The 25,511-nt window shown below is 45.5% G+C and overlaps 1 protein-coding gene across 1 annotated transcript in view; it reads left to right on the forward strand.

Moving 5' to 3' along the window:
* LOC311245919 (uncharacterized protein) overlaps positions 1–25,511 on the forward strand; it is a gene marked incomplete at its 3' end in the record, with an annotated part of 63,874 nt that overhangs the window by 23,131 nt on the left and 15,232 nt on the right. The window contains exon 4 of the mRNA XM_084335943.1: positions 9,766–9,881. Coding sequence (XP_084192069.1) covers positions 9,766–9,881 — 116 coding nt within the window. The remainder of the gene's footprint in view (positions 1–9,765; positions 9,882–25,511) is intronic.

A 25,511-nucleotide genomic window follows, 5' to 3' on the forward strand; every position in this document is an offset into this window, starting at 1 on the left:
TAAATACAATAATGTATTTGAGATTCTCTTAAAATGTATTTCTTTTTTTATTCTTAAACTAATTTAATCTATTGAATAACAGGTCGTTATTCCTCTGACTTCTGTCTCACACACACACATACACATAAACATACACATACACACACACACACAGCGCTCCCTCCCCGGGCCCCTGTCCTGTAAGGTATTGGCTTGTGTTGCTACATGGACACATTTGTATGTTGCACCACGGTACTGCCTGGCTTACAGACTAGTAAACAAACACTCCGTCTCTTATTATATGTGAACTAAAGAGTACAAGGTTTACACAACAGCCCCCACCCGCTGTTTTATTGTATTTGTACCTGCACTACCTGCTGTCAGCTGTTTATCTCTCTCTGTGAGCTTGATTAGCTAGCGTTAGCTCACGTTAGCTAGCGTTAGCTCCGCGGCTAATATTACCTTACCCTGAACTAAATCAATGACTAGGTTCTAAAGCATTCAAGTAGTTTTCACTGCACATAGAAGTAGCCAAACAGCGGGAGCATTTCGGGGAGCATATGACCAAAACCCAGGCAATTTCGAGCCCTTAAGGAATCGAATAAGTCTGCCATGGCTACATGCTAACGTTGTTTTGAAAACCTGGCAGCGATAAGGGAATCGAAAGTCACGGGAGGCACGCGGTTCCAGGCATCGGACAATTAGGAACCGGTCCCATCCCTATTCATGGGTGCACACCGCAGTGGAGGTTGTTGCATGCCTACTAGGAGGCAGTGCTTCAGACTTTCACTCCACACGCAAATCTTTTTTTTCACTCAGGCTATCGGTGATCGCAGTAAGTTCATTCATTGCCGACAGATTCTTTCATAGCACCACGACATTGTGTCGCACTGTACAGCCTTGGTTGTAGGCTAATGTTTTTAAAAAAATTTATCCAATTTGTATGGATTAATTTAGGAGTGAAATGCGAATGAAGGGTTGAAATCACAACTCGCAACGTTGCTCCCAAATAATATTTCCAACTCGCAACGGCCAAATTAAGGGGCAATTTGCGACCATCTCGTCGCAGTGTACAGCCCTGAACATTATCGTGGGGTTCAACGTTGCGTGATCGATGAAACCAATGACAATCTCCGCCTCCCAACGAAGCGATAAACAAATCCCAATAGTATGCAACTGCAGAGCCAGCGGCGCTATCAGGTCCGGTCTGGGGACCGCTCAGCAGCGCCACCCACCCAATGGCTGAATTGCCAATGGCTGAATTGGAGTATTGCACTGTGCGGGCACAACTGTGAGCTCTGCAGTTGCATGCTTCTCGCTAATCCACCATCAAGCTCCCGCCCGCCATTCTCATCAGCAAACCACAGGTTGCGAGGGAATTATTTTCACAGGACATTATGACCGGAGATATTTAAATATGTCGGACTTCAACAGATTTCCCTGGTAAAAAAACGGTAATTACCGGACAACGGAAACCCTGATTAGAGTGAGTGTATGGAATGTCGTGCTGTTTTTGAGCACGTTTTAGTTTTCTCTGAGATGTCTTCGTTTGTTGTTTTATTGATATTGGTTGTTTTATTGATATTTGTTATTGTTCTATATTAGAACATTTAGCATACATGTTTGTATGTCTGATTTCGATTGGTTTAATGTTCTATAATTGTTTGTATATTTTATTGGTGTTTTATTGATATTTGTTTTGTTTTTAGGTGTTTTATTGATTATTCTTGTTTAATTTTATATGTTTGGATCCAGACCCCAGGAAGAATAGTCGCTGCTGAGGCAGTGACTAATGGGGATCTGAAATAAAGAAATAAAGAAATAAAGTCAGGCATGCATGCATGGTTTGGGTGGTAGTAATATCACTATGGGGCTACGGTGTGTAGGAACCCACCCTATCGGGCAGTGTGGGGACCACACGCCTTGCATGTCCAGCTGCAGAGCAGGCTATCCTCAGCAGTCCATGCCGGGAAGATGCTCAGTGGGGGAGCTTATGTCACCAAGTGTGATGGCCGCTCTCCCCGTATCAGACCGGCCCTTTCTGTCAGGGTCCTCCCTTGGGTGCGATTGCCTCGTTGGTAGAGTCAGGGTGTGATATCCCGGCTCCACGAGACATCCTGCTCGCGTGGTTGGCAAGACCAGGGTTGACAACGCACAGCTTCCTAGCGGACCAGCGGCAGTTGGCGGCGGGGGCGCTTTGGAATTTTACCACGTATGGCTGCAGTGGTAGCCATATGTCGGGGTGGATGGAGAGAACGCTGAGGGCGGCGCTTGTGTTACAGTTTACACACCCCCGCCCTCCGTTTTTGGGTTTGGTACAGACTCTATTATCAGAGTCTGGCCGAGGATATTTGTTCTCTGGCGGCGAAGCAGGCCGTCGTCGTGGTCCCATGAGAGGACGCGGTGAGCGGCGTTTCCTCCCCATATTCTCTGGTGCCCGAGAAATCGGGGGGGGGGGGGGGGGGGGGGGTGGTGTCAGACCCATACTGGACCTGTCCCATGGAAGGTTCAGAATGTTGACTGTCACCCACCTGTTAGGCGCTGTCAGGTGGGGGACTGGTTCACCTCCATAGACCTGTAGCTGTAGGAATGCGTATTCGCATCCAGATCTTCCATCCTAGGACATACCTACGCTTCCTTTGCAGGGCTTAGCGTACGAGTACCAGAGGCTGCTGTTCGGCTACTCTCTTGCTCCCCGCATCTTCACCAAGTGCGTGGAGACCGCGCTGGGGCCTCTGCGTCGTCGGGGGATACAAATTTTATTCTACCCTGGACAACATTCTGGTCCTCGGCCGGTCAGGGAAGTCTCATACCAGGCAGGTGGTGGAATTCCTCACCAGCCTGGGTTTTGCTGTAGACTGGAAGTATAGTACTCCTCTTCCCAGTCAACGGGTGGAGTACTCGGGCTTATTTCTAAGCTCAAGGTCTATATGGGCATCCCTCTCAGAGCGGCGGCAAGTGAATGTTCTCGGTGCGCTCGGGAGTTTCCGTCCTAGGACGGTTACGGCGCTGTCCGTGATGCGCCTGCTCGGTATGATGGCATCTGCTCACTCTGTGGTCTCTCTTGGCCTCCTCTTCATGAGGAGGATACAGAGGTGGTTTTTTCCGGTATGGAAATGGACCCGGTGAGAGACAAGTGGAAGCGGCTGAAGGTTCCCATGTCCGTACTGGGGGACCTCGTCCTCTGGGGAGGGCCTGGGGCCCTCTCCAGCGGTGTCCCCGTGGGCAGTTGGCTGTCACACGTCACAGTCTTCACCGACGCCTCCCTCACAGGATGGGGGGGGGGGACGTGTCGGGCCAACGCAGTAGGGGGCAGCTGGCAAGACCATGCTGCCCGGTCTGCACTACATTCAATGTGTTGGAATTGAAGGCAGTCCTTCTGGTCCTCAAACGGCTCAGCCACCTTGTGGTGGGCAACCATGTTTTGATCAGGACGGACAACACGACGTCAGCGTTGTATATTGACAGACAGGGAGGAGTGAGCTCCCCCCGTCTGCACCGGGCGGCGGTCGAGCTCTGGCTATGGGCGTTTCTCCATCTGCGCAGCCTGAGGGCTCTCCACATCCCCGGCAGGGAGAATGTGGGTGCAGATGTGATGTTGCGGGGCGGACAGGTCTGGGACCGATTCCGTGGCCGCCCGGGATTCTGTATGCATTCCCCCCCATACACCTCAGGGCTGTACACTCAAATCTGCCCCCTCCATCGAGTCTTTTAAATCAAAACTCAAAACCCACCTATATCGCCTGGCCTTCCCTGACTCACTTTGACTCTTGCCGTACTTGTTGACGTGTTGTTCTGTTTTTCCTTTGTCTATCCGTTGATTTTATTTTATTTCTCTGTTTATTTTATACTTTTTTTTGTACTTAGCTTAGCCATGTGAAGCACTTTGGTTGACAAGCGTCATGTTTAAACGTGCTATACAAATACATTTGATTGATTGATTGATTGACACTGCGACGAGATGATCGCGAATTGCCCCTTAATTGGCCGTTGCGATTGGTAAATATTATCTGGGGGCGGGCTTGCGAGTAGTGCTTTCAAGCCTTGCATTCGCATTTCACTCCTAAATTATCCAAGGCGTGTGATGACGCGATGACGTCACTCACGCGAGCTGAGCAGTGAGCACTCAGCAGGTATGATCAGCGGGAACAATCGACTGAGCACTCACTCTGATAGACTGGCTGACTGTCTGATTTAGCTATGAAGAAAAGTAAAGTTAGTATTGCTTCATATTTTCGACGCGTTCGACCTCCTATAGTGAGCCGAACTTAACTGAACTCAGACACACGGAGAGAGCTGCGGCGTCTGCTGCTCCTCCTCCCTCCCGCACCCGTGGCTGTTGTAAACACTAGTCTCTAGTGGGACACTGGGACCTCGGTGAGCCTGCCAGCCGGCTAGCTACTGATATCAACAAATGCTCCAGCAAGTCTAGTAGTGCATGATAGCTCGCGTTAGCTTATTGTTCAAAACGAAACGTCCCATTAAACTAAATAGTTCAGATAGCTCCTGATATCAATGTCTTATAACACTGAGTCGATGCGTATTCGAGCTGAGGGCACGCTGAATATAGTCAATATGGTCCAGCTGCAGCGCCGGAGAATCCTGGCCGTAGCTGGAGGCTACAGTATAGGGTCCAGCTGCAGCTCCGGAGAATCCTGGCCGTAGCTGGAGGCTACTCGAGTACACACAGACAGTGGAGCTGGTTGCATATAGCGAGCATTTTGACTTGTTGCGTGGTGGCGATGTCTTGCAGATAATACAACTACAAGTATGATTATATAATATATATATTTTATTAAAAAAAAATTATATAAAATATTTTTTTCTTTTTTTTTAAATCAAAAACAATCGATATAAATAATGGTAAATTGTTATTTAAAAATGTGCCCCTAAGGAAAAAGCTTAGCGTACAGCCGTGCACCTGATAGCTCAGCTGTTGGGGCGGGTACGTCAGGAGCGCGGGACTTGATCCTGGCTCAGCTGTGTGGTCCCAGCCCTGATTCAGCTCTTGGTGGCCCCGCCGTGGCCTGTTCTGCCTCCTGTTCTGGGGCAGCCTCTAGGCTTGGCTGCTGAAAGTGTGAATCTGGTGGGGATGCGTCTTGACTCTTCTGTGGTTAACGCCATCCGGAATGCGCACGCTCCGTCCACTACCGTGGCTTATGCTGGGAAGTGGCGTATGGTCGAGTGTGGGGGCAGAACATTGTTCAGCCACCCTCTCGTGAAACGTTTCCTGCTTGGCGCCTCAAGCCTGTGGAACGTTCTCTGTCTCCGAGTGGGACCTCCAACTGGTTCTGGGCCGGTTGTCGGAGGCCCCGTTTGAGCCTCTTGAGCAGGCACCATTGGATCGGCTGTCTTTAAGACCGTGTTCCTTTTGGCCATCACCTCCGCTAAGCGCGTGGGTGAGCTGTGTGGAGGCCGGCATATCCGGAGCTCATTTCGCTCAAGGGATATTGTGGTTCAGGCGTTCGTCCGCCTCCTCACGCTAGTGTGTTGGAGGCGAGCCTTCACCTGTCGTGTCCTGTCCGTGCACTGGGGGTTTACCTCAGTCGGACTCGCGATCTCAGGGCTTCCGATCAACCGTTTGTTTGTTAAGGTGGCCCTCGCGCGCGTGAGGCGCTGTCCAAGCAGCACCTGTCACATTGGTTGTGCGAGGGCGTTGCCCTTTGCTACACGTTGGCTGGACAGGTCCCCCCCCGGGCTGCTGCCCTGTTAGGGGGGGCCTCGGTGGAGGACATCGGTGCTGCAGCCTCCTGGTCCTCCCCAGGTCCTTTCGTTAAGTTTTACCTCGTGGACATGACTGGGGGTTCTGTCTCCCAGGCGGTTCTGAGGTCTGGGACCTCCTGCGTCCCGCCATTTGGTGGGCTAGCAGGGGTGTGTGGGTGTGGACCACGGAGTGCTGTGTCGCATGTGGTCCCGCCTGTGCTGTGCATTCAGGGGCGCACTTTGGTGGAGTTGACTGCCTCCCCCCCTTCGTTAGGACGGGCGGGTGGACGGGACTCCCACTTGTCGGGCCACGCGTCCGCTCTGCCCCATATCTCTTTTTTTTATCTACTTTTTCTCCCCATTTTTCTATTTTTCTCCCGTCCCCAATTTCGTATTGTCCAATTCTACCCTCCCCTCTCTCAAACGCTGTTAGGCCATGCCTCCCACAAGCCGGCTGCAATGTGGACGAAGCCTTGCATCACGTGTCCCCTCCGGTACTCGAGGAGGCAGCCGTCGCATCTTTTCACCTGCACAGCGCAATCTCTCAGCGGCGAGGGTCTGCGTGGGAAGGACACGCTGCCCTCGTCGCTTCCTGATTCTACTGCGCAGGCGCACCAACCGACCTGTAGGAGTCGCTGTCCACAACGTCCGATCCCCACCCACCAGCTTCCCACCCCCTAATACTGCCAATTGTATTAGTACGAACGACCAGCCAAGCTGGTAGCAACGCCGAGAGCTGGGCTCGAACCCAGCATCTCCTGCGTTGGTGGCGAGCGCCTTGCCCACTGCGCCACTTAGCCGCCCTCGCTCTGCCCCATATCTCATTGGCAGAGCGAGACGCGATAGCCAAGTATGCTATATAACGAAAGGTTATTTCATAACCTAGTTATATGAATACTGGCTGAGCGTCTCGCTCGTAGCGCCCTGAGGTCCCTTGGATGGTTTTTTACGCTTATGGAAATCGTTCTGAGGAAGGTGGAGCGTGACCATTTCCGGCGTCATATAGGGAGTAAGGCTGAGCCCGAACGTTCGAACGTTCGTTCGTTACGCTGACATTCGGACTTTAATTAATGGGTTTGAACGTTCGGTGAAAAAAAAATAAAGGAGGCGCAGGGGGTTGAGGCGATGTGAAGAGGCGCGTTCCCCGCGGCGCTCGGCTCAACCAGTATGGTCTGCCGGGCTGTAGCTGGATACTATTGTCTCAACCAGAGCTCTCAACCAATGCAATAGAACAATTTTGATTGACAGGCGATTCTGCCAATTACGTCACACCGCTTGCACCCGCCTCTGCTGTTATCGGCAAGCGTTTATTAGTTTTTTACTTCCGGCAATGCCGCCATTGATCTGCTTGCAAGAAGCACAACAGACTTACCGTAGCTAATACGTTAGCTCCCCGCCCAGAACGTAGATGAGGATGACCAAACGAGGCATAATGATTTTACTGCAACGAATGTTATAATAAAACAAAGCCTTTCTATACATGTGTCTGATTGAAAACTGTATTAACAGACTGCAGAATGGGTACAACTCAGGGCTCTTATGCGCAACGGAAGGACGAGTGCTTGCTACTTGCTATGTTTGGGTAAATAATAGGGATGTCCGATATTATCGGCCGACCGATATTATCGGCCGATATCGGCAGTAAAATGTGATATCGGAAAATATCGGTATCGGTTAATTTCTTTTTTTAAAACAATAACAATATTTGTTATATATATATCCAGTGAAATGATTAGTTACCTGAAATTATTCAGTTTTTTGGAGGGGGGGGGAACCCTGCATATATCGGTATCGGTTGATATCGGTTGATATCGGTATCGGAAATTAAGAGTTGGACAATATCGGAATATCGGTATCGGTAAAAAAGCCAATATCGAGCATCCCTAGTAAATAATATGCTGATGTTATTGAACGTGTAACACTAACTATATAACGTTAATGCCACAAAACGAATGCCTTTGTTTATCTAGCCCCTTACGTGACTGCGGTGTGCAAGGGCTATTGTTTATCATAAGTAGTAACTTTGATGCAGTAGCTTGTTTATTTTCTTCTGAGTGCTTTGTTTAATTACATGTTTACATACATGTTTACATGAACAGCCACCACTGTAAACAACATGTTTTTCACCAATAGACTATGCAATGCCGCCCTCCGTAGGATCTATAATAATACAATAAAAAAAAAAATTATTATAAAAAAAAGATTATTAAAAAGAAAATTTATTAATTTTTTTTTAAACGAACGTTCGAACGTTCGTTCGATAAACCCTGGTGAACGTTCGAACCCTAAAAACAGGGTTCGGGGACAGCCTTAATAGGGAGACGCATGGGCGTGGGCTTGGTCATGTGCAAGTGGGTGCATTTGTTTGTTTCGTGTGCACAATATGTCTCATTGGCAGAGCGAGACGCTCAGCCAGTATTCATATAACTAGGTTATGAAATAACCTTTAGTTTTCTTGTTCGCCCAATAATGGTAACCAAGGGAGCGAACATACGCTGACTTTCTCCGGACTTGCTCAGTCACAGCTGATAAAAGAAGAAAAAAAAGCACTACATACTTTTGGACTGATCATCTGAGCTCCTCTCCAGTTGCTGCTACTGTGTTTAAATCCAAAATATTGATAAATCCTCTGCCAATGCCATTGTTGTGTAACATGTCATCTGTTCTCTAGTCTTCTTCAGTCTCTGCTTCACATGAAGTTAAATCCTCTCTACAAGTGAAACTAAGTTGTTGCATAAGTTGTTAACTCATTGGACGCCACTGAATAAAGTCGGGTTAACTTGCAGACGGTTGAGCGCCAAACCCGAGAAAAGGCGGGTTTTCTATCGTTATTTCTTTTATTCGATATTCCCATTCATAATCCATTGAGGGAGCCTGTGTTATCAATGGGAATGAGTCTGAGATCGCAAACGTCCAATACCGCCGCCTTGCGGCCGGTATTGCACATCCTTGGAAACTCTCTGGCTTGGGCTGTACGTCGATCTAAAAAGTACGGTCCGGGTTTTCCTAGTCTGGCATGGCGAGCGGCTATAACGCATGGATTGAGGATAATCGAGCACTCCCGGTTCATGTTCTTTGGTGGATTATGTTGGCAACATGATCGACATCAATACTTGGAATGGCGATCAGATAATTGGAATATTCTTTTTGCAGTACATCCTAGTCAAGGTAAGGGCTATATGGTATCAATCTTGCATTGATCGAAGAATCCCTTCCCCGTGATCCGAACGTATGTGTGTAATGTGTGTGTAATGTATTCCGTTGGTGACAAATCAAAGCATAGAAAAGCGACCCCCCCCCCCACCCTTTCACGCATTCATGATGAAACATAATACCGATAATATAGCTGTGATTTCAGATTGATTGTTGATGTATGTGAGAAACGCCACGGTTTCCAGTGAAATGCACTAAACGCTGCATAGAGGCATTTTCTGGGATTACGCAGGATTACTCTAAAACTATACTCATCACCACGGTATTAAACGGGAATGTATGGATGACATTTTTTTTTTTTTCACAAATTGAACGATAGATACTCAGTGTAAAATGGGCAGGGCAATAGGTTTATATCCATTGTTATGATATAAAATATATTTTGAGCCCTGCAAACACCGCCATGTATCCCTATTCTTTAAAGCGGTGGCATTCTTACCACATGGTAAACGGCGACCTCTAGGCGCTGATTGAGTTAAGGGGGCAGTAGGCAGTTAATTTACTCATTGGATGCCTGAACACAGAATGACACTGACTACCACGGCAAGCCTATAGAATATCATTCTATTTAATAATAATAATTATAATAATAATTATAAAGATATAGTAATAATTATAAATATTTTTTTCCTGTTGTACCGAAATCGTACCGAACCGTGACACCAATACAGAGGTACGTACCGAACCGTGGCTTCTGTGTACCGTTACACCCCTAGTATGTATGTATGTGTAATTGTGTATACATGTATATATGAACGTGTATATTGATATGTGGGACTTCGGACCCCAGGAAGACTAGCTGGTGCCATTGGCATCAGCTAATGGGGATCCTTTTTTAATAAACAAATACAAATATGACGGTTCTCTCAGTTTCAGAAAAGGACACAGACTGGTTTGTAATCCAAGGTTATGAGGAGCTTGGAGAGAAAAGTGGAGCTAAACTACAGACAAGACACTTGGAAATCCCGCTCAAGAGATTGTCAACGGTAAGCGTAAAATATTACATTGGGAGTTGTTTTGCATAATCCATTTGCAGATTTTATATGAGAACTTTTACATGATAAAAAATATCGATGTACTATATATATATATATATATATTAAGGCTGTCAAAGTTAACGCAGTTTTAATATTTATATTTATATATATACCGGTATAAAAAAAATAAAAAAAAACATTTTACTAGACTTCACTCGGGTGTATTATTGATACTCTCATTGATACTATGTTTGTTTCTGACTCAAAGTGTGTGTGTGTTTGAGATAGAGAGAGAGAGAGAGGGGGGGGTGAGAGAGATGAGGAAGGGGCAAGAGAGAAAGAGAGCTGGGAGAGTGTGTGTGAGAGAGAGAGGGGGGGGCGGGGTGGGAGTCCTCAGCCCTTGTGTACGTGAATGTAACAAGTTCCTAATGTTTTCTTTCCCCTATTTCATGCACACTTTATTCATTGTTTTAAATTATTATTTTATTTTAAGTTATTTTGTGCATCACTCTGTTTTGAATTTGATGCAAATTTGCAATGCATGAGGGTCATCCTTTTTTGTTAAATGGCTGCATAAAGCCATTTAACTCATGTTGAGTATTAAAACTTGGAACTTGGAAAATATCTGTTTAACCTTTTAAGCCCAGAGCCTTATTTTCTGAAAATCCGCCTAAAATAAAAAAAAAAGTAAATGGAATATTGCTCCACTTCTACAAGGTCCATTTGCATATTCCTGGTATCTAGGGACATCTATGGACCTCAGTGAATGTATTCCCAGTGTCAGAAATATTGTGTCTATTACTAGGCTTGCTTAAATTGTGATGAAACAAAGGAGAATATGAATTATGATTTTTCTTTGCATCTTTCACAGTGAATAACACCTGTCATGACAATTATGCAAATTCACTTCACACAATTATGTAAATCACAGTTTAGCCCATACAGTGAGAATAATCATGAGTCACAATAATATAAAACAGAAGTCTTACCTTAAGGTATATTTGAAGAAAGTTTTATTAAAGATACAGACAATTTACACGATAACTGAGTCTCTGGGTCTCTGCTAATCAGAGATATCGCATCATTACCTCTGCCTGGTGCAGCTACGTCCAACAGAGATAACTATCTGTTTCTTAGCTGACTATCTCCAGTGTTCCATCAACTTCTGGAGGAGAGACTGTCAAAACATACAATAACATCAGCTTTTATAACAAACAGAAAGAGGAGGGGTTTCTTATCATACAAATCTGATCTTAACCAATCAATGACCTTTGTGTCATTTATCCTGTACTTGTTATTGACACTTGTTATTGACAGGCATGGCCTCAAGTGACCTTCAATATGACCTGATCGTGTCCTAGTGGAGGGATATGGTATTACAATCAATAATATTAATATAATAGTGTTAATTATGCATATTCTTCTACCACAATTCCCCCCTTAAACACTTTATTTAATATATAACATTATTATAATCACACACATAATATTCCTATAATTAAACATCTTCCATTCCTGTAAACTTTTTGTGAGGGAAATATTATCCACTTCGTACTTCGTGGTACAAAACTTTAACTAGTCTGACTAGTATACAGCCCAAACACTATAGGCGACAGTTTTAAACAGTGTCTGTCTCTTAACAACAGCCAAGGTTGAAGAGATATGACATGGCCTTTCCTCCAGTTCTAGTGTGAAGACATAACAGAGCCATAGACACAATTCTGTTATCACACTCTCATCTGGGACATTTGTTTGTTTACCTTTCTTGTCATATCTATTTTCCCTTTTAGCAATATATTGTGAACATGTTAACATTTCCCTATAAGCACAATTATTTCTCCACATTTCATAGAGTCCAGTGTACACTTCCATATTTTGCGTATCTTCTAACTGGGAAGTTATCCCAATAGTCAGTCCACCTGTTCCTTTCTTTCATCAACCTGCTCAATTAGAGCAGCGCTCAGCTTCTGTACTTTCTTGATCATCATGGTTGGAGGTCATTGAGGCCCTGTTGATTCCCACAGACATGCCCATGGAGGCCATGGGGAGCTTGGGGATGACAGCCTGGTGGGGTCCCGTTGGCCCAGTAGGTGAACAGGGAGCTGCCCTCCCTCCTGTTGCTGTTGATGGCAGCCTGGAGCTCATCTGGGTTGCTCAGGCCCCTCTTGTCACAAGTCCCATGACGCACAACTGCAAGCCGATGCTTGACTCTGTCTTTTCATTCCCGGAGTTTCCGGCAAATTCCTGGAAGCATATGAATCTCAACACTTCATGTTATATAATCGGTGGTACATTTATAATTTCTCAAACTTGACATATCATTTATGCCTCATTCATTTTAAAACATTCACCGCTTCACAGTTTTTTCCTTTTCATAAATGGACATTGTGTAAATTGTAAAACCACATGTTTATACAACTGTTTTTTTTCCGTTTCAATAGTTAATTCACCCCCCCTTCAGATAATTATATATATATATATAAACATCCCACTTGGGTTCCGTAACACTTTGAGTCGCTGATGTAATAACATTCAGTGTGAAGCTTTTTTTTTTTTTTTTTTATTTTTTATATATTATTTAATTTTTTTAATTTTTTTTTTTTTTTTTTTAAATATAACATCAAATTAGACACACAAGCATTAACAGTAAACATCCAATGAAATCACCATTTGAATCATTATAAATGTAGTTTACGAGATATATACCTAATACTTGCTATCTAATACCATACATACATATGCTCCTGCTCGCTCACCCCCCCCGGACCCTCACTTTGATAATCCATCCATTTTCATTCGTTCTAACCAGGCACTACAATTCATATGCTAGCTTTTATTCTCTCCACCACTTCTAACCAGATTGCAATGTTGGTTTCACTGACACCTAAAATTCTTGCTGTAGATATTTCTAGATAAATCACATCGAGATAGGTAAGAACCCATACCTTCCGGCACATTTTTTCCGGTTGAATCCATCGTGATGCTATCAGCTTTTTAGCAGCTGTGAGACCGGATAAAACTAGTCTCTTTAGCTGTATAGGGGCTGCAAACTGAAATACATCATTCAACAGCAATACAGAGTGATGTACAGGTATGTTCAGAAATAAGAATACTGATAATTGCTGGGACACTTCTTTCCAGAATATCTTAACCGGTGGGCAATCCCAATACATGTGCATAAATGTACACTCATCCCCATTTGTACATAAGGAACATAGGGAGTCTTGTTTAAGTCCCATTCTGTTCAATCTTATAGGAGTCAGGTATGTCCTATGAATATAATTAAGATTAATTTGTTGATGGTCCGGGTTACGTGACGCAATTCGAATGTTTGCCCAGACTTCTTGCCAATCAAAATCTATTTCCAAGTCTGGTATATCCCTCCTCCAGACTGAGTCTAGGGGGAGGATTCCATACGAAGACGTTAGTAAGTGATGATAAAAATCAGATACGAAGCCTCTCGATGTCTCTCTTTCATAGAAGAATTTGTGATATCTGTGGTGCTCACTTGGTATCCTTAATGGGACTCCATGAGCCTTCTGTGAGGTTTCTGTCCTTGCTCACTCACTCGTTCTGTTCCTTTAAACCACCTCGCTCTGTTTTCATTTGTTTCTGTTAATCATTCAATTCCCCCATTCACACGCTTCTTCCCAGTGACGTCGTCAGAGACGTCGTTGATTGGTTCTCTCCCGTCCGCACGCTTTTCAATCACTTTCCCCAGCTGTCACTGCTTGTCAATCAATCAATCCCGTATTATTTATACCCCGTTTCTCCACTCTAGTTTTGTTGGATCGTTTGATATTTCTCTGTTTGCATTCTCCGTTCCTGCTGCTGCTGCTGTTGCTCTCTGTGCTTTACCTCCAGGATATTCCAGGAAGCCTTCCTCTTGGACACCTTTTCCCCGTGGCGACGCGCTCGCTCCGCTGCTGTTCCAGCACTCATTACGCACTACGTCTGGGTGAGTTTTTTTACTGACTGTCTTGATCAAATTCCGTTTTCGTGTGTTTCTATAACACTGAAGATTACCACCTTTTTTATCAGACAGTCACTCACCCAGCGATCGCCTTTTTGTTGTTCTCACTGGGATAATATTTTTGGGACTTTACATCTCCCACTGTGTGTAGTTCACACCGAAGATATTATTCACATTGGATTGTTTTTTTGGACTTCACTCTCAGTGTCTATTTTTGCACCGAAGATATTCACTTGGGATTGTGTTTTGGAACAGTGCTCACCGTGTGTATTTACACGAAGATATTCACTTGGGATTGTGTTTTGGAACAGTGCTCACTGTGTGTATTTACACGAAGATATTCACTTGGGATTGTGTTTTGGAACTTTGCTCACTGTGTGAATTTACACGAAGATTAGTTCACTTGGATAACTTTTGTATTTGGGTACAAGTCACCTCTCCTGTTCTCCTGCTCGTTCCACCTGCACCCTTGTTGACTCGGTCCCGCAACACTTCGGAGATTCTGCCGAGAGAAGTCTGCAGAGCGGCTCAGACGTCAGCATCTGCTACCCCCTACTACCACCACGGGAGAAGCTGCAGAGCAGCAGAACATTTTCCCCCTTGCTTGTGTACCTGTCTTTTTTGACTTGCCTATTCTGTGCTCATTAATTAGTCTCAATAAACAAGCCCTTGTTTTTGGCAACTCTGAATTCCTACTCTCTTGTGTCGTGCGTTTGGGGTCGGTGTCAAACCATAACATTACGATCCAACCACGGTTAGAAGGCAGGTGTTCCCCTGGGAGGAGGGCAGACCAGTGACGAAGTCCAGCGCCACATGTGACCACGGACGGCTCGGAACGGGAAGTGGCTGCAAGAGCCCGGAGGGTGCCTGGTGAGAGGCCTTGCTGCGGGCACAGACCGTGCAGGCCAATACGAACTCCTTGACGTCGTTCCGCATGGTGGGCCACCAGAAACGACGAGCCAGGAAGGAGAACGTGCGATGGACGCCAGGGTGGCAGGCGAACCGGCTGGTATGGCCCCACAGCAGTACCTGGGACCGGACAGAGTCGGGGACGAAGAGACGATTCCTAGGGACGTTGCTAGGAGCACGTTGGAAGCGTAGGGCACGCCTTACCACACCCTCGATGCCCAAGGTGATGGCTCCAACCACTCGGGCCTCCGGGAGGATGGGAGAAGGGTCCTCAGAGGGTGGAGCCCCCTTGGAGTGCATCCGGGACAGGGAGTCGGCCTTCGTGTTGCGGGAACCGGGGCGGAAGGTCAGCGAGAAGTCGAACCGACTGAGGAAACTGGCCCATCTCGCCTGCCGACCGTTGAGGCGCCTGGAAGCGCGGATGAACGTCAGGTTCTTGTGGTCCGTCCAGATGGTAAAAGGCTCCTCGGCACCCTCTAGCCAATGACGCCACTCCTCCAGCGCAGCCACGACCGCCAGCAGCTCCCGATTGCCGGTGTCGTAGTTCCTCTCGGCAGGGAGGAAGCGACGCGAGTAGAAGGCGCAAGGATGCACCTTCTGGTCTGAAAGAGAACGTTGGGATAGGACAGCGCCTAGGCCAGAATCCGAGGCGTCCACCTCCACGATGAACTGTCTCTTGGGGTCAGGGTGGAGCAGGATAGGGGCGGAAGTGAACCTTCTCTTGAGGGATACGAACGCAGCGCATGCCGCTGGGGACCAGTCGAACGGCAGAGCGGGGGAGGTCAGCTTGGTAAGTGGCTCCGCCACTTGACTGTAGTTCCGGATGAACCTTCGGTAAAAGTTGGCGAACCCGAGGAAACTCTGTAACTCCTTCTGAGTGGTGGGTTCTGGCCAATCCTCCACAGCCTGGATCTTGCGAGGATCCGCTCGGGTCAAGCCCTTCTCAACGATGAAGCCCAGGTAGTCGACGGAGTTGGAGTGGAAACGGCACTTCTCCGCCTTGACGAAGAGCCGATTGTGGAGGAGGCGCTCCAGCACACGGCGGACATGCTGGATGTGTTCCTCGAGGGTCCTGGAAAAGATGAGAATGTCGTCCAGGTACACCACCACGAACACCTCCAGCATGTCACGAAGGACGTCGTTCATGAGTGCCTGGAATACCGCCGGGGCGTTGGTGAGGCCGAACGGCATTACTAGGTACTCGTAGTGGCCCCTGGGGGTCTTGAAGGCGGTCTTCCATTCATCGCCCTCACGGATACGGACAAGATGGTAGGCACTCCGGAGGTCCAGCTTGGTGAAGAACGAGGCCTGGGTCAGTGGCTCGAAGGTGGAGCTCATGAGAGGTAGAGGGTATTTGTTCTTGATGGTGATCTCGTTGAGCTGACGATAGTCGATGCAGGGTCGCAGGTCCCCATCCTTCTTACCAACAAAGAAGAACCCGGCCGCCACCGGGGAGGAGGAAGGCCGAATGAGTCCTGCTTCCAATGACTCAGAGATGTAGAGATCCATCGCCTTCTTCTCCGGGACAGTCAGACTGTAGAGGCGGCTGCCGGGAAGGGGAGCCCCTTGGCGGAGGTCGATGGCGCAGTCATAGGGGCGGTGAGGTGGAAGAGCCCTGGTCTTACTGAAAACCTCCAAGAGGTCGTGGTACTCGTTTCGTCTGACCTTTCGAGGTCCTGAAGGTACTCAGTCCGGCGGCCCTGCGCCTGAAACTTCCTGCATCCATGCACATCCACCCCGTGTTCCATGTCTCCCGGGTTAAGCCCGTCTCCCTCAGTCCCCTTATGCCTCCAGCTCCTGATCCGCCGCCTCCCGTGTTGGTGGATGGTCACCCCCAGTGGCAGGTCCGCCGGTTGATGGGCGTTCGTCGGCGGGGCCGGGGGTTCCAATACCTGGTGGACTGGGAGGGTTATGGCCCTGAGGAGCGTAGCTGGGTCTCCCGGCAGCTCATCGTGGATCCCGGCTTGATCACTGACTTCCATCGTGCCCATCCTGACGAGCCGGGTCGGCCTGGTCGCCGGGTGGCTCCCGTGGAGGGGGGGGTACTGTGAGGTTTCTGTCCTTGCTCACTCACTCGTTCTGTTCCTTTAAACCACCTCGCTCTGTTTTCATTTGTTTCTGTTAATCATTCAATTCCCCCATTCACACGCTTCTTCCCAGTGACGTCGTCAGAGACGTCGTTGATTGGTTCTCTCCTGTCCGCACGCTTTTCAATCACTTTCCCCAGCTGTCACTGCTTGTCAATCAATCAATCCCGTATTATTTATACCCCGTTTCTCCACTCTAGTTTTGTTGGATCGTTTGATATTTCTCTGTTTGCATTCTCCGTTCCTGCTGCTGCTGCTGTTGCTCTCTGTGCTTTACCTCCAGGATATTCCAGGAAGCCTTCCTCTTGGACACCTTTTCCCCGTGGCGACGCGCTCGCTCCGCTGCTGTTCCAGTACTCATTACGCACTACGTCTGGGTGAGTTTTTTTACTGACTGTCTTGATCAAATTCCATTTTCGTGTGTTTCTATAACACTGAAGATTACCACCTTTTTTATCAGACAGTCACTCACCCAGCGATCGCCTTTTTGTTGTTCTCACTGGGATAATATTTTTGGGACTTTACATCTCCCACTGTGTGTAGTTCACACCGAAGATATTATTCACATTGGATTGTTTTTTTGGACTTCACTCTCAGTGTCTATTTTTGCACCGAAGATATTCACTTGGGATTGTGTTTTGGAACAGTGCTCACCGTGTGTATTTACACGAAGATATTCACTTGGGATTGTGTTTTGGAACAGTGCTCACTGTGTGTATTTACACGAAGATATTCACTTGGGATTGTGTTTTGGAACTTTGCTCACTGTGTGAATTTACACGAAGATTAGTTCACTTGGATAACTTTTGTATTTGGGTACAAGTCACCTCTCCTGTTCTCCTGCTCGTTCCACCTGCACCCTTGTTGACTCGCTCCCTCTCTCTCTCTCTCTCGGTCCCGCAACACTTCGGAGATTCTGCCGAGAGAAGTCTGCAGAGCGGCTCAGACGTCAGCATCTGCTACCCCCTACTACCACCACGGGAGAAGCTGCAGAGCAGCAGAACATTTTCCCCCTTGCTTGTGTACCTGTCTTTTTTGACTTGCCTATTCTGTGCTCATTAATTAGTCTCAATAAACAAGCCCTTGTTTTTGGCAACTCTGAATTCCTACTCTCTTGTGTCGTGCGTTTGGGGTCGGTGTCAAACCATAACATTTTCAAACAATCCAATAACTGTGCGTAAAAATAATATGTGGAACTGGTGAGGTAATTTTTTTTATGTATATCTTGATAGCTACAAAAACCCCGTTTGTTGAAAACATCTCCCAATGTGTGTATGTCCTGCTTTTCCCATTTGGGGTATCTTATAGGTCGTTTTCCAATAAGGAGTGCATTGTTATTGAATAGGGGAGTATGGCTATGCCATTTCTGTTGGTTAGAATATTTCTTTTTGTGTTTCACGCCATATCCGGATCACATGTGTAATAAGGGGGCCAAATTTCAATTCGCATTGCTTAATTGATAATATGGTGTATACTATGTCCTGCAGTCTATGTGGTGCTACTATATTTTCTTCTAAGTTTCTCCAGGATACAGATGCTTGGGAGTCAAACCAGGTTGTCAGTGGTCTTAAAGAGTACGCTTTAAAATAGTGGTAAAAGTCTGGAAATGCCAAACCTCCGTCGGCTTTGTTTCTCTTTGTGGATCTTTTTATTCGTGGAGGTTTGTTATTCCAAAAAAATGTATATGCGGTGGAGTGTAATTTTTTCCAGTAACCATCAGGAGGGGAGTGTGAAGCTTTTTCACATGCCCCCCTCCCCCCTTTTTGTAGGGAAGTCAAAACCTTTTCGGTTAGATTCCTGTGTCTCTCTAATATTGTAGACAACACTGCTATCTCAGCTTGGGATCTGTAGGTCCCACATTGTGGAAACATTACACTCATAATCCGTGATCCTTGACTGATCGCACGTTTACTTTTTTATGGTATATATTAATTTCATTAGTACTGGCTTTTCTGATTAACCCTTTTCCCGCCAATCACATCGTATGACGGGTTTCAAGTTCATGCGAATTCTGCCAATAACGGCGTACGACGTGATTCTGATCAATATTTCATATTTTCGCCATGGTATTCATATTTCACTCACGGAGCCTTGTCATATGCTGCGGGACTCAGCACAACTCTGCAACGCTTCAATACTGCCACCTGGTGGCTGATCGGCGAGTTGCAACCGGAAGTGGATCTCTTGTGATCCCGGTGCGTCTCCCTATTCTGTCCGGCCACTTGTTTATCGTCGCGGGACTCAATACACACACCGTGGATATGGATCCGTTGCCATAACTCAATAATCCACATGATTTGGCCGTATATTAGTATTATACAAACCGGAACTGGATCGCATCGATCCACATCACATAACTGGGATCTGTTTGCTCCACTCTCATCGCCCAACGCTACGAGGAAGCTGCCATGAGTTTCAGCGTTTTTCTTTATCATTTTCGATACAAACTGCTCTGATCTATATATCACCCATACTACATAAATCATTTAACGTCGGTCACGGAATTATAAACGACCCCCCTCCCCCTCCGTTCACCCGCGGATGATCAGTCATAACGTTTAGGACCATGTACAGTTGAAATCTTTAATATAACGTTGATCGGTATCAAACGGCATTTGATAATCTAATATAATATATATCACGTTCTAGGAAATACTGCAGAAAATGATAAAAACATATTTATACTCTAGACGGTATTTTTGTATGAATGTGTGAATGAAAAAGTAAAACGTTCCTACATCCTGAACGATAGATAATCGATGTTGAATGGGCCATAGTAATGTCAATTTAGCAATACAATTTAAAAAGTTATAGCCCTGCAAAGAAGGTGAACATCTCCATAGACTTACAGTACTGGCAGAGAATGGTATAAGATGATCAAAGTGGTGGCAGGGAATGGGTTAATGGTGTCAGATAAGCTAAATAACAGGTACCCTTTGACATTTTCTCTAGGTATACAACTGCTCTGGGAAAGTAATATCCCCCTTTTTATTCTTTGTTAAATCCACTGGCCACTGCAGACAATCGCTGTGGCCCATATCCAGGATTGAGTCCTGTGCCTTATTTACTTTGACAAACTATCCTCATACAATGGCTTACGTTGGATAGAGGATATATTCAAGGGGAAATATTTAAGTCGGTAGCAATATTGTATAATGTAAGGATATACTAAATTACAAAGCCTTGCACCTCATTTACTGCTAATTTCCACTTTACATTTTTTCATGTTCCCTACTAAGAGTTAACAACTCCTTAAAGGTCAAAGCTACAGGGGTCACTGTAGGTGAAATGACAGGTTTATCTATATCAAACAAAATCTACCTTTCCTCCAATGTGTCTCTCAACAATACTCTCACATCTTCCTTCATGTTTATCAGTCACCTCAATCTCAAAGTTCTCAACAATCTTTTGCAGGTGTTCCTTTGTACACCGAGTCAATAACTCCATTGAAGGAGTGTGTATAAAGTTTTTCACAATGGAAGCCATATTTAAAACACTAATCACTACTTAGAACCACGAAGACTCACTGGTGCACAGCTGAAAACACTGCTACTGGCAAACTGGTCTATAGTGCACAGTTAACAAACTATAGCACCAAGACAATTTACACGAGGAACAAATATTAGCAATAGACACTACTATCAAACAAGTAGCATACTATTACACAGAATACAAACAGAAAACATGGTGAGCAAAAACGTCCTTGGTGTCAAACCCTAACCATATACAATGATATTTGTATTTGAGCAACCCTGGTTCCCTACCACTCGTATAACTACCTTAAACCTAACCGTCTTCTTTGAGGCGTGCCGGGCTCAAGGCTACTTTAAACGCTGAACTCCACAACCCTAAAGTCTGGAAGCGTACCCTCTACAGAGCCCAAAGTCTCCACCCAGGATTACCTCAAAACAAAAAAGGAAAAATAATAAAATAGTCGACTGTTGGAAGTACTGATTATTACTCGGCGCCTAACTAACCAGGGCTTCTCACTAATACTTTTGTTTGGTTTTATCATAGAAATCTTTAATCGTCTTTTTCAAGGATACTTTTAAGAAGGGAAGTCTTGTGGCTCGAACATTTCCTGCAGTGGCTGGCATGGATCCAAGTTTGGTTGTTCTTCTCAGTTGATCCGCTTTGAATCGGTTCAGATCTCCTTCACCTTTCCGTCCTCCTCTCCTCGTCCTCGTCCCTCGACCCATCTGCGCGCCTTCTCCAACCTCTGCATCAGCGTCGGTCTCTCTCCTTCTCCTCCCTGCACCCTCCATCCTCTCCGGTTCATGTCCCTCGTCGCTTCCCGCACGTCGTTGTACACCTTGATGCCTTCTTTCCAATGGACCTTCAGCGTGGTCATTGGTGATTGAAATCTGATTCCTTTCTCTTTCAAAATCTTTTTTATCTCAACATAGCTCCGCCTCCATATTCATCTGCCAGGCTGCTCTGAGAATGTTTTCTTTGACTTCGAATTTCAAGAAATTAACTATAACTGCTCTCGTGGTCAGTTTATCTGTGGCTTCGGCGCTGGGGCCCTGTGCACCCTTTGAATCTCTATCTTGTCGAGGTCTGACATTTCTAATTCTTTTTGAATTAGGTTGTCTACATATTTGGTCATCGAGTCTCCTTCTATCCCTTCTCTCAGTCCCCATATTCGTATATTATTTTCTCCTTGACCTCCCCTCCAAGTCTGTTAGCTTTTCTCTCAACATGTTTTGTTGTTCGAGCGTCACCATTAGAATTCCTTGTATTTCTGTATTCCATTCCTCTGTTTCAGCTGTCCTTTCTTCTAACATCCTTATGTCTTTCTCTTGTTCCTGTAGTTTTCCATCAATTGTCTCGAGTCTCTTATTTATTTCTTCTCTGAGCTCGTCCTGACCCTTCTTTAATTCTTCCCTGAGTCTGTCGATATTGTTCTGGATGTTCTGCGTGTTAGCTTGGATGCTAGCTTGTAGCTCCTCTACCCAAGTGGGCACCTCTGCTCTGTCGCCTTGCGCCATGCTAGCTTGATAAATTCCAATCTGGCTTTAAACCACAACACAGCACTGAAACGGCCCTCCTCCGTGTCTTAAATGACCTGATTTCAGCTGCTGATGCAGGCAACCCATCCCTACTACTACTCCTTGACCTCACAGCCGCCTTTGATACGGTAGATCACCACATCCTTTTAGCCCGCCTCGAGCATTACGTAGGCCTTAGGGGCCCCGTCTTAGACTGGTTCCGGTCCTACCCAAGTAATAGGACCTTCTCTGTCCAACTTGGTGACTTCACTTCCTCTGTGGCGCCCCTCACCTGCAGGGTGCCCCAAGGCTCGATATTGGGTCCCACCCTCTTCCTCCTATATATACTCCCCCTAGGCCAGATCTTGGCTAAACATAATATCTCATTCCATTGCTTCGCCGATGACGTGCAGGTCTACCTCCCCCTAAAACCCACCCAAGGGAAAACATCAATACAACCACTACTTGACTGCCTGGCAGAGATCAAGTGCTGGATGTCTGATAACTCCCTGACACTAAATGAAGGGAAAACGGAGGTCATTGTTTTTAATAGTGCCCCCCCCGGCCCCCCTCATCGACGCACTTGGTCCCCTGGGTCCAAACCTCTCCACCTCTGTCAGGAACCTCAGGGGTTATCTTCGACAGCAATTTTAAATTCGATAAACAGGTCGTGTGAATACTTTACCCAAGGCAGTTGTCCTTCCGCGTTCGGTTTGCGCGCCCTGATTGGCCTCTCAGCGCCCAATCGCGTTAGCCCTACTATCGCCTAACTACTCGCTCAATATACTACTATCACTCAAGCCCTGTGCATCAGCTTTCAGTTAACGTCGTATTGTTTTCGCCTCTCTAATAACGTAACGCGCTATTCATATCAATCGACATCACATCAATATAAATAACGTATTGTTTTCATCTCTCACATCAATATAAATAACGTATTGTTTTCATCTCTCTATTAATGTAACGCGCTATTCATATCAATCGACACCACATCAACCCAGCCTCCTCCAATGTACAGTTTCTACGTCAAATGTATACACTCTTTTTCTGGACACTTTTTGTATCACAAACGGTACTGTATTTGCAAATCTGGTATGTCATAAATGTATAGATGTAGCAGTACTGTCTATCTGTATGTCGTGTGTGTCATGTTATGATGAATTGAAAATGGGGGACCCTGATGTAAACAAGACGAAAGTCTTTCTCTGGTCTGCATCCCCTTAGCTATTGAGTTAGTATATTGTGAGACTCTTCGGCGGTAGCGAGTTAGGCGATAGTTAGTTGAGTGATAGTTAGTTTTAGTATATGATGCACGGCGGTAGCGAGTTGAGTGCTAGTGAGTTGAGTGATAGTTAGTTTTAGTATATGATGCACGGCGGAGGCGAAAACAATACGAGGAAGTTGAGTGATAGTTAGTTTTAGTATATGATGCACGGCGGAGGCGAAAACAATACGAGGAAATGGGGCTGTGGAACTGAGGTGATAATATTATATTGAGCGAGTAGTAGGGCTAACGCGATTGGGCGCTGAGAGGCCAATCAGGGCGCGCAAACCGAACGCGGAAGGACAACTGCCTTGGGTAAAGTATTCACACAAACAGGTCAGCGCCGTAGTCAAAAACAGTTTTTACCACCTCAGACTCCTGGCGAAGACAAAGGCATACCTCTCCCAAAGTAACCTAGAGACCAGACCTGGGCATTGTACGGCCCGCGGGATGATTCTGACCGGCCCGTGAAAGATAACATGATAATAATTTTTTTTTTTTTTTTTTTTTTTTTTTTTTTTTCATGTCAACGTTCACACGCACAATATACGCTTACCTAGGATTTGCCTTGATTCAACAACAAAGCAGTCGGGGCAAGCCGAAAACGGTCGAAAGTGTGGTTATTTGAAGTTTGGATTTCTTTTTTCACAACTGAGGTAGGTAGATAAAATGTTTTGAGACTAATGTACAGAAAAAAGGTACCGTTGGGTACCGGTATCGATTCACAGGTACCGGTACCGTATCGGTTCAAATTAGGGATGCACGATATTGATTTTTTGACACCGATACCGATAACGTTATGCTCCTCAAGCCGATAACCGATATCGATAACCGATATTTATTGTATTATTTTTTTTTAAATGTATATATATATAAAAAAAAATGTCACCATGTGCAGTGTTGTCCCTTGACGCCGAAAAGGCCTTCGATAGGCTGGAATGGGAGTACTTATGGCACACCATGAAGAATATGGCATTTGGAGACACATTTATAAATATGCTCAAAATCTTATATCATAATCCAACGGCCATGGTTATCACATCCAATCAGTGTTCCACACCCTTCCCTATCAGACGTAGCGTCAGGCAGGGTTGCCCCGCCTCCGCATTATTATTTGCGTTATCTCTTGAACCCTTGGCCCAAAAAATTAGAAATTGTGCCGAAATAAAACCCATAATAGTAAATAACACCTACCATAAAATTTGTCTGTACGCAGACGATCTGTTATTATTTCTTGACAATACACCACGGTCCCTACCTGTAGTCCTAGACACTATTAAACATTTTAGTTTTATTTCAGGCTACAAGATCAACTTGAATAAATCAATTTTACTTCCCCTAAATACAGCAGCAAGTAGTCCCCAACTACATACAGAAATACCAGTGGGCTCTGGTTTCAGATATTTAGGTATAGATATATACACATCCATTGACAAAATTGTGTCAAAAAATTACAAGAGCCTTAAGAAGGTAATATCTGACGAGTTAAACCGTTGGTCACTATTATTAATCCCATTTTCAGTCAGGCTTTCAGTAGTCAAGACCCACATTCTCCCTAAGATCAATTTTCTGGTAAGCATGATTCATTTACCGCCACCTCCAGGATTTTGGGAGAAGCTACAGGGACTAGTATTCAAATTTTTATGGCGTGAACAACATCCACGAATCAGCAACTCCACACTCCAAAACAGTAGGAAAGCAGGAGGGCTAGCTGTTCCTAATTTTGAACAGTACTATTTTTCCTTTATGCTCAGACCGTTGCTAAGATGGTTCAATAATGATTCTGACATACCATGGGTGAATATGGAGAGGCACATTGTATCTCCATATACATTCAAAGATATACTCTTTTCTGGTCTATCCCCAAGCTTATGCCGTACTAAATTCGGCCCAATTATAGCACATTCAATTTACGTCTGGAAATATATTGCCGAAACGGGACAGTGGAACACAAAATGGCACATAGATACCCCTATTTTTGATAACAACTTCTTACTGTTGGGAGGGAAACCAGCTACATTTCCCAATTGGCAAAGACAAGGTATTCACAAACTATCTGACATATACAGTGAATACGGTCTCAGATCATTTCAAGAGCTCAAACAAATATATAATGTCCCTAGTACATCCTTCTTTTTTTATTTACAGTTACGCACTGCAATGCGCACTTATGGTGTCCCATGGAATCAGCCTTTACCAGGTCACCCTTTAATGAATATAGTGAATGGCATAAATGTTAAAAATGGTTTTGTTTCTGGGTTATATAATAAAATACAAGGAAAACTAAACAGAACTACAGGTAATACCACTGTCTGGAACATAGACTTAAAGAATTACAATGCCTGCATAAATTGGCAGAATGTATGGGATAATATTCCACTAACCTCTCGTAATTATAATAACCAATTAACTCAT

This window comes from Notolepis coatsorum, assembly GCF_963971535.1.
Source record: "Notolepis coatsorum genome assembly, chromosome: 19".
NCBI lineage: Eukaryota > Metazoa > Chordata > Actinopteri > Aulopiformes > Paralepididae > Notolepis > Notolepis coatsorum.